General features: G+C 46.7%; 1 protein-coding gene across 2 annotated transcripts in view; it reads left to right on the top strand.

The window, feature by feature from the left end:
• Positions 1-18578, top strand: part of LOC130324279 (asialoglycoprotein receptor 1-like) — a 47585-nt gene that overhangs the window by 14626 nt on the left and 14381 nt on the right. Inside the window, exons 1-2 of one of the 2 annotated variants that reach the window (XM_056553229.1) lie at positions 13161-13217; positions 18038-18089. In XM_056553229.1, coding sequence (XP_056409204.1) covers positions 18041-18089 — 49 coding nt within the window. In that variant the 5' untranslated portion in view covers positions 13161-13217; positions 18038-18040. Of the gene's footprint in view, positions 1-13160; positions 13218-18037; positions 18090-18578 lie in introns of those variants that run through there. The other variant, XM_056553228.1, reaches the window with a different exon arrangement.

The raw sequence follows: 18578 nt of genomic DNA on the forward strand, positions 1-18578 counted from the left end.
AGAGCAAAATTTGTTCTCAAATATCCAAATATGACTCCTTCTCTTCTGAGCATTGTAGTTCGCCCGTAGTGCACTTCAGGTCAACTTATGGGGTACCTCCATACTCAGAAGTAGATGTTGTTACAAATTTTTGGGGGTATTTTCTGCTATTAACCCTTGCAAAAATGTGAAATTTAGGGGGAAACACACATTTTAGTGACATTATTTTTTTTATTTTTTTTTTACATATGCAAAAGTCGTGAATCCCCTGTGGGGTATTAAGGCTCACTTAATTCCTTGTTACGTTCCTCAAGGGGTCTAGTTTCCAAAATGGTATGCCATGTGAGGTTTTCTTTTGCTCTTCTGGCCCCATAGAGGCTTCCTAAATGCAACATGCCCCCCAAAAACCATTTCAGAAAAACGTACTCTCCAAAATCCCCTTGTCACTCCTTTGCTTCTGAGCTCTCTACTGCGCCCGCCGAACACTTTACATAGACATATGAGGTATGTGCTTACTCGAAAGAAATTGGGCTACAAAAAAAGTATACATTTTCTCCTTTTACCCCTTGTAAAAATAAAAAAATTGGGTCTACAAGAACATGCGAGTGTAAAAAATGAAGATTGTGAATTTTCTCCTTCACTTTGCTGCTATTCCTGTGAAACACCTAAAGGGTTAAAACGCTGACTGAATGCCATTTTGAATACTTTGGGGCGTGCAGTTTTTATAATGGGGTCATTTGTGGGGTATTTCTAATATGAAGAACTTTCAAATCCACTTCAAACCTGAACTGGTCCCTGAAAAATAGTGAGTTTGAAAATGTTGTGAAAAATTGGAAAATTTATGCTGAACTTTGAAGCCTCTGGTGTCTCCAAAAGTAAAAACTCATAAATGTTATGATGCAAATATAAAGTAGACATATTGTATATGTGAATAAAAAAAATTATTTGGAATATCCATTTTCCTTACAAGCAGAGAGCTTCAAAGTTAGAAAAATGCTAAATTTTCTAATTTTTCATCAAATTTGGGGATTTTTCACTAAGAAAGGATGCAAGTTACCACAAAATTTTACCACTATGTTAAAGTAGAATATGTCACGAAAAAACAATCTCGGAATCAGATTGATAACTATAAGCATCAGAGTTGTTAATGTTTAGTGACAGTGGTTAGATGTGCAAAAAATGCTCCGGTCCTAAGGTGTAAAATGGCCTGGTCCTTAACCCCTTAAGGACCCAGCCATTTTACACCTTAGGACCCGGCCATTTTTTGCCCATCTGACCACTGTCACTTTAAACATTAATAACTCTGATGCTTTTAGTTATCATTCTGATTCCGAGATTATTTTTTCGTGACATATTCTACTTTAACATAGTGGTAAAATTTTGTGGTAACTTGCATCCTTTCTTGGTGAAAAATCCCAAAATTTTATGAAAAATTTGAAAATTTAGCATTTTTCTAACTTTGAAGCTCTCTGCTTGTAAGGAAAATGGATATTCCAAATATTTATTTTATTTTATTCACATATACAATATGTCTACTTTATGTTTGCATCATAAAATTGACGTGTTTTTACTTTTGGAGACACCAGAGGCTTCAAAGTTCAGCAGCAATTTTCCAATTTTTCACAAAATTTTCAAACTCACTATTTTTCAGGGACCAGTTCAGGTTTGAAGTGGATTTGAAGGGTCTTCATATTAGAAATACCCCACAAATGACCCCATTATAAAAACCGCACCCCCCCAAAGTATTCAAAATGACATTCAGTCAGCGTTTTAACCCTTTAGGTGTTTCACAGGAATAGCAGCAAAGTGAAGGAGAAAATTCACAATCTTCATTTTTTACACTTGCATTTTCTTGTAGACCCAATTTTTGAATTTTTACAAGGGGTAAAAGGAGAAAATGTATACTTATATTTGTAGCCCGATTTCTCTCGAGTAAGCACATACCTCATATGTCTATGTAAAGTGTTCGGCGGGCGCAGTAGAGGGCTCAGAAGCGAAGGAGCGACAAGGGGATTTTGGAGAGTACGTTTTTCAGAAATGGTTTTTGGGGGGCATGTTGCATTTAGGAAGCCCCTATGGTGCCAGAACAGCAAAAAAAAAACACATGCCATACCATTTTGGAAACTAGACCCCTTGAGGAACATAACAAGGAATTAAGTGAGCCTTAATACCCCACAGGTGTTTCACGACTTTTGCATATGTAAAAAAAAAAAAAAATGTGTGTTTCCCCCCAAATTTCACATTTTTGCAAGGGTTAATTGTAGAAAATACCTCCCAAAATTTGTAACCCCATCTCTTCTGAGTATGGAGGTACCCCATAAGTTGGCATGAAGTGCATTACGGGCGAACTACAATGCTCAGAAGAGAAGGAGTCATATTTGGCTTTTTGAGAGCAAATTTTGGTCAGGGGGCATGTCGCATTTAGGAAGCCCCTATGGTGCCAGGACAGCAAAATAACCCCCACATGGCATACCATTTTGGAAACTAGACCCCTTGAGGAACGTAACAAGGGGTACAGTGAGCATTTACCCCCCACTGGTGTCTGTCAGATCTTTGGAACAGTGGGCTGTACAAAATATTTTATTTGCACAGCCCATTGTTCCAAAGATCCGTCAGACACCTGTGGGGTGTAAATTCTCACTGCACCCCTCATTACATTCCGTGAGGGGTGTAGTTTCCGAAATGGGGTCACATGTGTTTTTTTTTTCATTTTTGCATTTGTCAAAACCGCTGTAACAATCAGCCACCCCTGTGCAAATCACCTCAAATGTACATGGCGCACTCTCCCTTCTGGGCCTTGTTGTGCGCCCCCAGAACACTTTACGCCCACATATGGGGTATCTCCGTAGTCGGGAGAAATTGCATTACAAATTTTGGGGGGCTTTTTTCCCCTTTACCTCTTGTCAAAATGAAAAGTATGGGGCAACACCAGCATGTTAGTGTAAAAATTTTTTTTTTTTACACCAACATGCTGGTGTAGACCCCAACTTCCCCTTTTCATAAGGGGTGAAAGGAGAAAAAGCCCCCCAAAATTTGTTAGGCAATTTCTCCCGAGTACGGCGATACCCCATATGTGGCCCTAAACTGCTGCCTTGAAATACGACAGGGCTCCGAAGTGAGAGCGCCATGCGCATTTGAGGCCTGAATTAGGGATTTGCATAGGGGTGGACATAGGGGTATTCTACGCCAGCGATTCCCAAACAGGGTGCCTCCAGCTGTTGCAAAACTCCCAGCATGCCTGGACAGTAAACGGCTGTCCGGCAATACTGGGAGTTGTTGTTTTGCAACAGCTGGAGGCTCCATTTTGGAAACAGTGGCGTACCAGACGTTTTTCATTTTTATTGGGGAGGGGAGGGGGGCTGTGTACGGGTATGTGTATATGTAGTGTTTTTTACTTTTCATTTTATTTTGTGTTAGTGTAGTGTAGTGTAGTGTTTTTAGGGTACAGTCACACGGGCAGGGGGGATTACAGCGAGTTTCCCGCTACGAGTTTGAGCTGCCGCGCAAAATTTGCTGCATCGCAAACTTGCAGCCTGATACTCACCCCCCTGTACATTCACAGGGGGGGGACCTCCAACTGGTGCAAAACTACAACTCCCAGCATGCACAGTCTATCAGTGCATGCTGGCAGTTATAGTTTTGCAACAGCTGGAGGCACACGGGTTGGGAAACACTGAGTTAGGAAACAGACAATGTTTCCCAACCAGTGTGCCTCCAGTTGTTGCAAAACCACAACTCCCAGCATGCCCAGGCAGCCGAAGGGCATATTGGGAGTAGTGGTTACGTAAGAGCTGGAGGAGAACAGTTTGGGGACCACTGTGTAGTGGTGTCCAAGCTGCAGCCCTCCAGATGTTGCAAAACTACAACTCCCAGTATGCCAAAACTGTCCAGGCATGCTGGGAGTTGTAGTTCTGCAACATCTGAAGGGCCAGATGTTACAGAACTACAACTCCCAGCATGCCTGGACAGTAAGGGCATGCTGAGGATGTGTAGTTTTGCAACATCTGGAAGGGCACAGTGGTCTCCAAACTGTGGACCTCCAGATGTTGCAAAACTGCAACTCCCAGCATGCCCAGACACCAAGGGCTGTCTGGGCATGCTGGGAGTTGTAGTTTACAGGGTCCCATTACAGCAATGCATGTCGCTTTACGGCGACGTGCATTGCTGTAAAGGGCCCGACCACGGCTGAAGATCAACTCACCTGTCGCCACCGCCGTCTTCATCGCCGGGATCCGGGTCTTCAGGGACGAGGTAAGTACCGGGTCCGGTCCCCAGCACTCCCCCGTCCCCCGCCGCTTCCTCCGGTCTTCCTCCCGTCCTCTCCGGACTTCAAGGGGCCGGGCAGGACGGGAGGAAGTAACCGCCCCCCCTCCTGCGATTGGTCGGTTAACTAACCGACGGATCGCAGGGGATTGGAGGAGGTGGCCGGCGTGCCACCTCGCTCCTATACGTTAGCATGGTCCTGGCTGTCTGTGACAGCCGGGATCATGCGAAAATACCGGGTGGTCGGGTCCGAGAGACCCGATCAGCCCGGTATCGCCGCAGATCGCAAGGGCGATTTCCCTTGCGATTTGCGGCGATCGCCGACATGGGGGGCCTACATGGCCCCCCTCGGCGTTTGCCCTGGATGCCTGCTGAAGGATTTCAGCAGGCATCTGCTTCCGATCTCTGCCCGAGGCGCGGCAGAGACGGAGAAACACCAGGAAGTACTAGTACGTCCTGGGTCCTTAAAGCCCAGGGTGCCAGGACGTTCTAGTACGTCCCGGGTCCTTAAGGGGTTAAGGGGTTAAAGGGGTACTCGGGTGAAAATTTTTTTTTTTTTTTTTTTAAATCAACTGGTGCCAGAAATTTAAACAGATTTGTAAATGACTTCTATTAAAACATCTTAATCCTTCCAGTACTTATTAGCTGCTGAATACTACAGCGGAAATTCTTTTATTTTTGAAACACAGAGCTCTCTGCTGACATCATGAGCACAGTGCTCTCTGCTGGCATCTCTGTCCATTTTAGGAACTGTCCAGAACAGCATATATTTGCTATGGGGATTTCCTTTTACCCTGGACAGTTCCTAAAATTTCCAGAGATGTCAGCAGAGAGCACTGTGTTTGAAAAAGAAAAGAATTTCCTCTGTAGTATTCAGCAGCTGTATTGATATCCGTATACCCTGCAGTATTGTGATTCAATTGTACAGCAATATCATCTGTTCCATTCCCAACGTACGTTTCTGTCCATCTGTGCAAGAAAGTGACGTCCTCAGGGGATCTTATAGCATTAGAATACAATATATACAGTATATTGGGTATGCAGTAGAGCAGTGGTCTTCAACCTGCAGACCTCCAGATGTTGCAAAACTACAACTCCCAGCATGCCCGGACAGCTGTTGGCTGTCCGGGCATGCTGGGAGTTGTAGTTTTGCAACATCTGGACGTCCGAAGGTTAAAGACCACTGGTATTGGAGGTTGTACTCACGTTTCCCCGCAGCTCCGGACCGTCACCGCTCGTCACCGCTGCCCTGGATGTCACCCTCCATCGCTGTCGCCGCGTCCCTGTGGTGTCCCGCCGCTCCGGCATCCTCGCTCTCCGTCGCCGCCATCACATCGTTACGCACGCCGCTCCTATTGGATGACGGGACGGCGTGCGCAGCGACGTGATGATGACGATGGAGAGCGCCAACGATGCAGGGGATCCCGAAGAGGACGCTCCGGAGCCCTGAGGACAGGTAAGTGATCGTCAGCGGACCACACGGGGCACCGTAAACGGCTATCCGGTGGTGGCTGAAGCAGTCTGCGCTGGAGGATAGACGTTTATGCGATGGCCCCGACATACAAAAGCATTGTATGTTGATGCTGCCTCTGAGAGTGATCGTATGCTGAAATGATCGTATGTCGGGGCCATCGTAGGTCGGGGGGTCACTGTATATATATGGTATGCCGGGGCCATCGTAGGTCGGGGGGTCACTGTATATATATGGTATGTCAGGGCCATCGTAGGCCGGGGGGTCACTGTATATATATATGGTATGTCGGGGCCATCGTAGGTCGGGGGGTCACTGTATATATATGGTATGTCGGGGCCATCGTAGGTCGGGGGGTCACTGTATATATATGGTATGTCGGGGCCATCGTAGGTCGGGGGGTCACTGTATATATATGGTATGTCGGGGCCATCGTAGGTCGGGGGGTCACTGTATATATATGGTATGTCGGGGCCATCGTAGGTCGGGGGTCACTGTATATATATATATGGTATGTCGGGGCCATCGTAGGTCGGGGGGTCACTGTATATATATGGTATGTCGGGGCCATCGTAGGTCGGGGGGTCACTGTATATATATGGTATGTCGGGCCATCGTAGGTCGGGGGGTCACTGTATATATATGGTATGTCGGGGCCATCGTAGGTTGGGGGGTCACTGTATATATATATGGTATATCGGGGCCATTGTAGGTCGGGGGGTCATTGTATATATATGGTATGTCAGGGCCATCGTAGGTCGGGGGGTCACTGTATATATATGGTATGTCAGGGCCATCGTAGGCCGGGGGGTCACTGTATATATATATGGTATGTCGGGGCCATCGTAGGTCGGGGGGTCACTGTATATATATGGTATGTCGGGGCCATCGTAGGTCGGGGGGTCACTGTATATATATGGTATGTCGGGGCCATCGTAGGTCGGGGGGGTCACTGTATATATATATGGTATGTCGGGGCCATCGTAGGTCGGGGGGTCACTGTATATATATGGTATGTCGGGGCCATCGTAGGTCGGAGGGTCACAGTATATATATGGTATGTCGGGGCCATAGTAGGTCGGGGGGTCACTGTATATATATGGTATGTCGGGGCCATCGTAGGTCGGGGGGTCACTGTATATATATGGTATGCCGGGGCCATCGTAGGTTGAGGTGTCACTGTATATATATGGTATGTTGGGGCCATCGTAGGTTAAGGTGTCAATGTATATATATGGTATGTCGGGGCCATCGTAGGTCGGGGGGTCACTGTATATATATGGTATGTCGGGGCCATCATAGGTCGGGGGGTCACTGTATATATATGGTATGTTGGGGCCATCGTAGGTTGAGGTGTCACTGTATATATATGGTATGTCGGGGCCATCGTAGGTCGGGGGGTCACTGTATATATATGGTATGTCGGGGCCATCATAGGTCGGGGGGTCACTGTATATATATGGTATGTCGGGGCCATCGTAGGTCGGGGGGTCACTGTATATATATGGTATGTCGGGGCCATCGTAGGTTAAGGTGTCACTGTATATATGGTATGTCGGGGCCATTGTAGGTCGGGGGGTCACTGTATATATATATGGTATGTCGGGGCCATCGTAGGTCGGGGGGGTCACTGTATATATATGGTATGTCGGGGCCATCATAGGTGGGGGGGTCACTGTATATATATATGGTATGTCGGGGCCATCGTAGGTTGAGGTGTCACTGTATATATATGGTATGTCGGGGCCATCGTAGGTCGGGGGGTCACTGTATATATATGGTATGTCGGGGCCATCGTAGGTCGGGGGGTCACTGTATATATATGGTATGTCGGGGCCATCGTAGGTCGGGGGGGGTCACTGTATATATATGGTATGTCGGGGCCATCGTAGGTTGTGGGGTCACTGTATATATATGGTATGTCGGGGCCCTCGTAGGTCGGGGGGTCACTGTATATATATGGTATGTCGGGGCCATCGTAGGTTGAGGTGTCACTGTATATATATGGTATGCCGGGGCCATCGTAGGTCGGGGGGGTCACTGTATATATATGGTATGCCGGGGCCATCGTAGGTCGGGGGGTCACTGTATATATATGATATGTCGGGGCCATCGTAGGTCGGGGGGTCACTGTATATATATGGTATGTCGGGGCCATCGTAGGTCGGGGGGTCACTGTATATATATGGTATGTCGGGGCCATCGTAGGTTGAGGTGTCACTGTATATATATGGTATGTCGGGGCCATCGTAGGTCGGGGGGTCACTGTATATATATGGTATGTCGGGGCCATCGTAGGTTGAGGTGTCACTGTATATATATGGTATGTCGGGGCCATCGTAGGTCGGGGGGTCACTGTATATATATGGTATGTCGGGGCCATCGTAGGTTGAGGTGTCACTGTATATATATGGTATGTCAGGGCCATCGTAGGTCGGGGGGTCACTGTATATATATGGTATGTCGGGGCCATTGTAGGTTGAGGTGTCACTGTATATATATGGTATGTTGGGGCCATCGTAGGTCGGGGGGTCACTGTATATATATGGTATGTCGGGGCCATCGTAGGTCGGGGGGTCACTGTATATATATGGTATGTCGGGGCCATCGTAGGTCGGGGGGTCACTGTATATATATGGTATGTCGGGGCCATCGTAGGTCGGGGGGTCACTGTATATATATGGTATGTCGGGGCCATTGTAGGTTGAGGTGTCACTGTATCCCCGGTCAGTGAGACAAATTATTCCCATATATTCATTACTCTCAGGCCGCCAGGATAATTGTGACAATCCTAATGGACACCGTGCTTGGTTTCCCCACGTGGCGCGCTGTTTGCACGCCGGCGTCTTTCTGATAAAGCCCGTCCACTTTGTCCGCGCCTCCGTGACGCCAGGAGACGGCGGAACCTAATGACGTGGTATGTGTCTCCACACACGCGCAAATACAAGGTTGTCAATGGTAAGTGAACGGGTATCGTTATAGCCAATCTGAACACAGAGGTATTATTGGCCGTCTATGAAATAAGATAAAATTCCAATGTCCGCAGAAATGTTTAAAGGGGTACTCCGGTTAAAACTCCGGTTAAAAAATATTTGTAAATTAGGCAAAGCGAAGATGTGATATTCGGCACTGCTCCTACTGGCTAAACTGGACTGTACGACGGGCGTCTGACTAGGACAAACCAATAGAGATGTGGTGGTGCTCTGACGTAGTAGCAAAGTTCAAATCTTCAATACAGTAGAGAATAGAAAAACATCGGCACTCACCGGTCTTCTCTTTAAAAAGGCTTCTTTATTAATACTCACAACATGAAATGCAGTAAGGGAGAGGGACCCGTGCATATTTGTAAATTACTTCTATTAAAAAATCTTAATCCTTCCTGTGCTTATTAGCTGCTGAATACTACAGAGGAAATTCTTTACTTTTTGAAATGCTCTCTGATGACATCACGACCACAGTTCTCTCTGCTGACGTTATTATAATAATACTTTATTTATTGTTGTCCTTAGTGGGATTTGAACCCAAGTCCCCAGCACAGCAAGGCAGCAGTGCTAACCACTGAGCCACCATGCTGCCCTTAGCATACATCTGCTATGTATGATTGCTAAAATGGACAGAGATGTCAGCAGAGAGCACTGTGCTCGTGCTGTCATCAGTGTTCCAAAAAGAAAGGAATTTCCTCTGTAGCATTCAGCAGCTAATAAGTACTGGAAGGATTAAGATTTTTTAATAGAAGTAATTAACAAATATTGTAGCGTCGGCACTGCTGGCTTCTGCACCTGTAGGCGGGTGGACACTAAGTCGCTGTAGCGGAGTGAGGATACGGTGGTGCTCGGACTCATGTAGAATATAACATCAGTGCATGAGGAAACAAAGAAAAGTCGGCACTCACCGGATTTCCAATGCCAAGGTTTTCACCGGAGTACCCCTTTAAGCAATAAACCCACACGGCACATACATATGTAGGATAATAGAGGAAAGGAGTAAACATCTGAAAACTAGATGGACAATAATCTCGAAGTCTCCACCAAACACACCAAAGAGATGTTTGGAGGATTGTGGGACCCTCAGTCGGCTACTCAGGGGGAATGATAGATTAACACTTAAGTGTCCACCTGAACCCATCATCGCCCATTAGGGGGAGGGCTTGTTAGAAAATGATTGGCAGCCGCTTCTCTTCCTCCATGTTTGGCCGATCCATACAGACATGGACGTGTGTGAGCTGGGGACATGACCATCACAGGTACCGCTGGTCTACGACTTGTATTAGGGGGAAGTGGTGACAGTCCTGGTGGGTAGGAAAGACTCAAGGGTTATATAGGACAACAGTGTAAAGGAGTCAACAGGGGCCCAGATGTGCTTCATTCTTTCAGGCCCAATGGGCACCACCACCTATAGACTCTTATAATACCGGCTTCTTTCTCAGTAGTAGAAAAGCCTATGGGCCTAGATGGGACTTATACTGCCCCCCCCCCCCATAGCTCCACCCCTCACCATTAGAAGATTTGGTACATTACGATGTAGTAGGGAAGGAAACGCAGAACAATGGGGGCTCATTGAGGCTTGTATCCATTATGTGGGTAGGGGGTCCCAATGTGACCACAAGGAATGTAGGACTTTACCATCTTACTAGTTGAGTCTACACAGATCTAAGGACCCAGGGGTAGCGGGACCCCAATCTGATAGAATTACTGCCAGGAATTGTACTGACAAATCTTCATCGTCCACACAAGGAGAGGAAGGATGCACCGACTGCACATTCCCCGATAGTCAGAGATAGGTCCTGGTCAGAGGAAGGTGAGAGTGGGAGGGGGAAGAGGGACTTCTACTCCAAGTGATGGGACGTCAGTCCTTAGTGAGGAGGGAATAGACGTAGAAGAGTGAGTGTCAGGTAAGAGGGGACGCTTAATCCTGGGGGCGGTGGGATAGAATGTGCCCCCCCCCCCCATCTATAGATGTATTGCGGTATATACCATGGTCAGTCCATCATGTCTGACTGCTCTAGTCTTGTCAGGTGATGATGTTGGATGTTGGTTGTGTTGTCGGTGGGATAGTATGTGCCCCCCCCCCCCCCATCTATAGATGTATTGTGGTATATACCATGGTCAGTCCATCATGTCTGACTGCTCTAGTCTTGTCAGGTGATGATGTTGGATGTTGGTTGTGTTGTCGGTGGGATAGTATGTGCCCCCCCCCATCTATAGATGTATTGTGGTATATACCATGGTCAGTCCATCATGTCTGACTGCTCTTGTCTTGTCAGGTGATGATGTTGGATGTTGGTTGTGTTGTCGGTGGGATAGTATGTACCTCCCATCTATAGATGTATTGTGGTATATACCATGGTCAGTCCATCATGTCTGACTGCTCTTGTCTTGTCAGGTGATGATGTTGGATGTTGGTTGTGTTGTCGGTGGGATAGTATGTGCCCCCCCCATATATATATGTATTGTGGTATATACCATGGTCAGTCCATCATGTCTGACTGCTCTAGTCTTGTCAGGTGATGATGTTGGATGTTGGTTGTGCTGTCGGTGGGATAGTATGTGCCCCCCCCCCCCATCTATAGATGTATTGTGGTATATACCATGGTCAGTCCATCATGTCTGACTGCTCTAGTCTTGTCAGGTGATGATGTTGGATGTTGGTTGTTCTGTCGGTGGCATAGTATGTGCCCCCCCCCCCCATTTATAGATGTATTGTGGTATATACCATGGTCAGTCCATCATGTCTGACTGCTCTTGTCTTGTCAGGTGGTGACATTGGATGTTGGTTGTGTTGTCGGTGGGATAGTTTGTGCCCCCCCCCCCCCCATCTATAGATGTATTGTGGTATATACCATGGTCAGTCCATCATGTCTGACTGCTCTAGTCTTGTCAGGTGCTGATTTTGGATGTTGGTTGTTCTGTCGATGGGATAGTATGTGCCCCCCATCTATAGATGTATTGTGGTATATACCATAGTCAGTCCATCATGTCTGACTGCTCTAGTCTTGTCAGGTGATGATGTTGGATGTTGGTTGTGTTGTCGGTGGGATAGTATGTGCCCCCCCCCCCATCTATAGATGTATTGTGGTATATTCCATGGTCAGTCCATCATGTCTGACTGCTCTAGTCTTGTCAGGTGATGATGTTGGATGTTGTTGGTTGTGTTGTTGTTTGGTGATGGTTAAGGTACTTTTATAGCTGCTTCTCTTGTCTTGTCAGATGATGATGTTGGATGTTGGTTGTGTTGTCGGTGGGATAGTGTGTGCCCCCCCATCTATAGATGTATTGTGGTATATACCATGGTCAGTCCATCATGTCTGACTGCTCTAGTCTTGTCGTCATGTGATGATGTTGGATGTTGGTTGTGTTGTCGGTGGGATAGTATGTGCCCCCCATCTATAGATGTATTGTGGTATATACCATGGTCAGTCCATCATGTCTGACTGCTCTAGTCTTGTCGTCATGTGATGATGTTGGATGTTGGTTGTGTTGTCGGTGGGATAGTATGTACCCCCCCCATCTATAGATGTATTGTGGTATATACCATGGTCAGTCCATCATGTCTGACTGCTCTAGTCTTGTCAGGTGATGATGTTGGATGTTGGTTGTGTTGTCGGTGGGATAGTATGTGCCCCCTATCTATAGATGTATTGTGGTATATACCATGGTCAGTCCATCATGTCTGACTGCTCTAGTCTTGTCATGTGATGATGTTGGATGTTGGTTGTGTTGTCGGTGGGATAGTATGTGCCCCCCATCTATAGATGTATTGTGGTATATACCATGGTCAGTCCATCATGTCTGACTGCTCTAGTCTTGTCGTCATGTGATGATGTTGGATGTTGGTTGTGTTGTCGGTGGGATAGTATGTACCCCCCCATCTATAGATGTATTGTGGTATATACCATGGTCAGTCCCATCATGTCTGACTGCTCTAGTCTTGTCAGGTGATGATGTTGGATGTTGGTTGTGTTGTCGGTGGGATAGTATGTGCCCCCTATCTATAGATGTATTGTGGTATATACCATGGTCAGTCCATCATGTCTGACTGCTCTAGTCTTGTCAGGTGATGATGTTGGTTGTGTTGTCGGTGGGATAGTATGTGCCCCCCCACCAATAGATGTATTGTGGTATATACCATAGTCAGTCCATCATGTCTGACTGCTCTAGTCTTGTCAGGTGATGATGTTGGTTGTGTTGTCGGTGGGATAGTATGTGCCCCCCCCATCAATAGATGTATTGTGGTATATACCATGATCAGTCCATCATGTCTGACTGCTCTAGTCTTGTCAGTTGGTGACATTGTATGTTTCTGGTTGTGTTGTTGTTGGGTGATGGTTAAGGTACTTTTATAGCTGCTTCTCTTTTTCATGTTACTATTAATGACTCATTGGAAATTCCTTAAAATATCATTATATAAATTACATCTATTGAGGCTTCCATCATGACCACGGCTGGAAGCTTGAAGACCATTTACTTCTGCTCAGATAGAGTCCTAGCTCAGCCGAGTGACAGGGGTATGTATCAACCATTTATACCATTGGGGATAATGTCCTGCCACTCAGGAAACCACTCAGCTGAGCCATGGAAGGTCCTGAAGGCTCCATGAATGAAGCTTAACATTGCAACGATATTCTTACCTTGTAGCCAGTTGTTTGGACCATTCAATGTCTTGACTCTCACAATATTCAGATCTTGATATATTGAAGCTCCATGTTTGGTTTCCTCTTGACCTTTAATTGTATGGGAATATGGAGAACATCATGAAGCTCCTCTGTCCTCTGTTTAGGATTCTCATGGTCACTGCTGAGCCAATGTGAGGTGATGGCAGGGACTATAGTACACTGATGGGTGATGACTGCTGATGTATGGGGTTATGTGGGTCATAAAGGTCCAATGTGTAGAGCTACGTACCAGGATCACATGATGATAGATGGGGGGGCACATACTATCTCGCCGACAGAACAACCAACATCCAACATCATCACCTGACAAGACTAGAGCAGTCAGACATGATGGACTGACCATGGTATATACCACAATACATCTATAGATGGGGGGGGGGGGGCACATACTATCCCACAGACAACACAACCAACATCCAACATCATCACCTGACAAGACTAGAGCAGTCAGACATGATGGACTGACCATGGTATATACAACAATACATCCATAGATGTTGGATGCTGGTTGTGTTGTTGCTGGGATAGTATGTGCCCCCCCCCCCCCCTCTATAGATGTATTGTGGTATATACCATGGTCAGTCCATCATGTCTGACTGCTCTTGTCTTGTCAGGTGGTGACATTGGATGTTGGTTGTATTGTCGGCGGGATAGTATGTGCCCCCCATCCATAGATGTATTGTGGTATATACCATGGTCAGTCCATCATGTCTGACTGCTCTTGTCTTGTCCGGTGGTGACATTGTATGTTGGTTGTGTTGTCGGCGGGATAGTATGTGCCCCCCATCCATAGATGTATTGTGGTATATACCATGGTCAGTCCATCATGTCTGACTGCTCTAGTCTTGTCAGGTGGTGACATTGGATGTTGGTTGTGCTGTCGGTGGGATAGTATGTGCCCCCCCACATCTATAGATGTATTGTGGTATATACCATGGTCAGTCCATCATGTCTTACTGCTCTAGTCTTGTCAGGTGGTGACATTGGATGTTGGTTGTGCTGTCGGTGGGATAGTATGTGCCCCCCCCCTCATCTATAGATGTATTGTGGTATATACCATGGTCAGTCCATCATGTCTGACTGCTCCAGTCTTGTCAGGTGCTGACATTGGATGTTGGTTGTGCTTTCGGTGGGATAGTATGTGCCCCCCCCATCTATAGATGTATTGTGGTATATACCATGGTCAGTCCATCATGTCTGACTGCTCTAGTCTTGTCAGGTGGTGACATTGGATGTTGGTTGTGCTGTCGGTGGGATAGTATGTGCCCCCCCATCTATAGATGTATTGTGGTACATACCATGGTCAGTCCATCATGTCTGACTGCTCTAGTCTTGTCAGGTGCTGATTTTGGATGTTGGTTGTTCTGTCGATGGGATAGTATGTGCCCCCCATCTATAGATGTATTGTGGAATATACCATAGTCAGTCCATCATGTCTGACTGCTCTAGTCTTGTCAGTTGATGATGTTGGATGTTGGTTGTGTTGTCGGTGGGATAGTATGTGCCCCCCCATCAATAGATGTATTGTGGTATATTCCATGGTCAGTCCATCATGTCTGACTGCTCTAGTCTTGTCAGGTGATGATGTTGGATGTTGGTTGTGCTGTCGGTGCGATAGTATGTGCCCCCCCCCACCATCTATAGATGTGTTGTGGTATACACCATGGTCAGTCCATCTTGTCTGACTGCTCTAGTCTTGTCAGGTGCTGATTTTGGATGCTGGTTGTTCTGTCGATGGGATAGTATGTGCCCCCCATCAATAGATGTATTGTGGTATATACCATGATCAGTCCATCATGTCTGACTGCTCTTGTCTTGTCAGGTGATGATGTTGGATGTTGGTTGTGTTGTCGGTGGGATAGTTTGTGCCCCCCCATCTATAGATGTATTGTCACGATGCCGGCTGGCAGGTAGTGGATCCTCTGTGCCAGAGAGGGATTGGCGAGGACCGCGCTAGTGGACCGGTTCTAAGTCACTACTGGTTTTCACCAGAGCCCGCCGCAAAGCGGGATGGTCTTGCTGCGGCGGTAGTGACCAGGTCGTATCCACTAGCAACGGCTCACCTCTCTGACTGCTGATGATGGGCGAGGTACAAGGGAGTAGACAGAAGCAAGGTCGGACGTAGCAGAAGGTCGGGGGCAGGCGGCAAGGTTCGTAGTCAGGGTGGATAGCAGAAGTACTGGTACACAGGCTTTAGACACACAAAAACGCTTTCACTAGGCACAAGGGCAACAAGATCCGGCAAGGGAGTGCATGGGAGGAGGTCAGATAAAGGCAGGGAGCAGATGGAAGCCAATTAAGCTAATTGGGCCAGGCACCAATCATTGGTGCACTGGCCCTTTAAGTCTCAGGGAGCTGGCGCGCGCGCGCCCTAGAGAGCGGAGCCGCGCGCGCCAGCACATGACAGCAGGGGACGGGAACGGGTAAGTGACCTGGGATGCGATTCGCGAGCGGGCGCGTCCCGCTGTGCGAATCGCATCCCCAACGGCCATGACAGTGCAGCGCTCCCGGTCAGCGGGATAGTATGGGATAGTATGTGCCCCCCCCCATCTATAGATGTATTGTGGTATATACCATGGTCAGTCCATCATGTCTGACTGCTCTAGTCTTGTCAGATGATGATGTTGGATGATGTTGGTTGTGTTGTCGGTGGGATAGTATGTGCCCCCCCCCCCCCCCCCATCTATAGATGTATTGTGGTATATACCATGGTAAGTCCATCATGTCTGACTGCTCTAGTCTTGTCAGGTGGTGACATTGGATGTTGGTTGTGCTGTCGGTGGGATAGTATGTGCCCCCCATCTATAGATGTATTGTGGTACATACCATGGTCAGTCCATCATGTCTGACTGCTCTAGTCTTGTCAGGTGCTGATTTTGGATGTTGGTTGTTCTGTCGATGGGATAGTATGTGCCCCCCATCTATAGATGTATTGTGGAATATACCATAGTCAGTCCATCATGTCTGACTGCTCTAGTCTTGTCAGTTGATGATGTTGGATGTTGGTTGTGTTGTCGGTGGGATAGTATGTGCCCCCCCATCAATAGATGTATTGTGGTATATTCCATGGTCAGTCCATCATGTCTGACTGCTCTAGTCTTGTCAGGTGATGATGTTGGATGTTGGTTGTGCTGTCGGTGCGATAGTATGTGCCCCCCCCCACCATCTATAGATGTGTTGTGGTATACACCATGGTCAGTCCATCTTGTCTGACTGCTCTAGTCTTGTCAGGTGCTGATTTTGGATGCTGGTTGTTCTGTCGATGGGATAGTATGTGCCCCCCATCAATAGATGTATTGTGGTATATACCATGATCAGTCCATCATGTCTGACTGCTCTTGTCTTGTCAGGTGATGATGTTGGATGTTGGTTGTGTTGTCGGTGGGATAGTTTGTGCCCCCCCATCTATAGATGTATTGTCACGATGCCGGCTGGCAGGTAGTGGATCCTCTGTGCCAGAGAGGGACATTATCCCCATTTATACCATTGGGGATAATGTCCTGCCACTCAGGAAACCACTCAGCTGAGCCATGGAAGGTCCTGAAGGCTCCATGAATGAAGCTTAACATTGCAACGATATTCTTACCTTGTAGCCAGTTGTTTGGACCATTCGATGTCTTGACTCTCACAATATTCAGATCTTGATATATTGAAGCTCCATGTTTGGTTTCCTCTTGACCTTTAATTGTATGGGAATATGGAGAACATCATGAAGCTCCTCTGTCCTCCGTTTAGGATTCTCATGGTCACTGCTGAGCCAATGTGAGGTGATGGCAGGGACTATAGTACACTGATGGGTGATGACTGCTGATGTATGGGGTTATGTGGGTCATAAAGGTCCAATGTGTAGAGCTATGTACCAGGATCACATGATGATGTCTATTGAAGGTGATATTGTTATATATAATGTATGGGATATAAGCACAATGTATAGATTATCTATGTGTAGCACTGGGCTACATGCTGCTGATGTGAGGTCTATGAGGTCACCATGTGGTCTGTCCAGCAATGGTTCTCGTGCTGGTTTTTCATCTGATATTATGGGCACAGTTTTATGGTTACGGTTTTATGGGCACAGTTTTATGGTTACGGTTTTATGGGCACAGTTTTATGGTTACGGTTTTATGGGCACAGTTTTATGGTTACGGTTTTATGGGCACAGTTTTAGGGTTACAGTTTTATGGTTACAGTTTTATGGTCACAGTTTTATGGTTACAGTTTTATGGTTACGGTTTTATGGGCACAGTTTTATGGTTACGGTTTTATGGGCACAGTTTTATGGTTACGGTTTTATGGGCACAGTTTTATGGTTACGGTTTTATGGGCACAGTTTTATGGTTACGGTTTTATGGGCACAGTTTTAGGGTTACAGTTTTATGGGCACAGTTTTATGGGCACAGTTTTAGGGTTACAGTTTTATGGGCAGTTTTATGGGCACAGTTTTATGGTTACAGTTTTATGGTTACAGTTTTATGGGCACAGTTTTATGGTTACAGTTTTATGGTTACAGTTTTATGGGCACAAATTTATGATTACAGTTTTATGGTAACAGTTTTATGGTCACAGTGTTATGGTCACAGTTTTATGGCTACAGTTTTATGGTTACAGTTTTATGAATCTGTTTTAATGACTGATTCTTCCTCCACCCTCAGGAGATGTCAATAGAATACAGAGACCTGCTGAAAGCCTCGTCTGGAAGTGAAGGTAAATGTGACTATGGGAGCAATAAAGGGGGCACCTATCACTGATGGAATAAAGGGGGCACCCATCACTGATGGAATAAAGGGGACATCTATCACTGATGGAATAAAGAGGGCACCTATCACTGATGGAATAAAGGGGGCACCTATCACTGATGGAATAAAGGGGGCACCTATCACTGATGGAATAAAGAGGGCACCTATCACTCATGGAATAAAGGGTGCACCTATCACTGATGGAATAAAGGGGGCACCTATCACTGATGGAATAAAGGGGGCACCTATCACTGATGGAATAAAGGGGACACCTATCACTGATGGAATAAAGGGGGCACCTATCACTGATGGCATAAATGGGGGAACCTACCACTGATGGAATATAGGGGGCACCTATCACTGATGGAATAAAGGGGGCACTTATCACTGATGGAATAAAGGGGGCACCTATCACTGATGGAATAAAGGGGACAACTCTCACTGATGGAATAAAGGG

The sequence above is a fragment of the Hyla sarda genome, unplaced genomic scaffold (genome assembly GCF_029499605.1).
Source record: "Hyla sarda isolate aHylSar1 unplaced genomic scaffold, aHylSar1.hap1 scaffold_262, whole genome shotgun sequence".
Lineage (NCBI taxonomy): Eukaryota > Metazoa > Chordata > Amphibia > Anura > Hylidae > Hyla > Hyla sarda.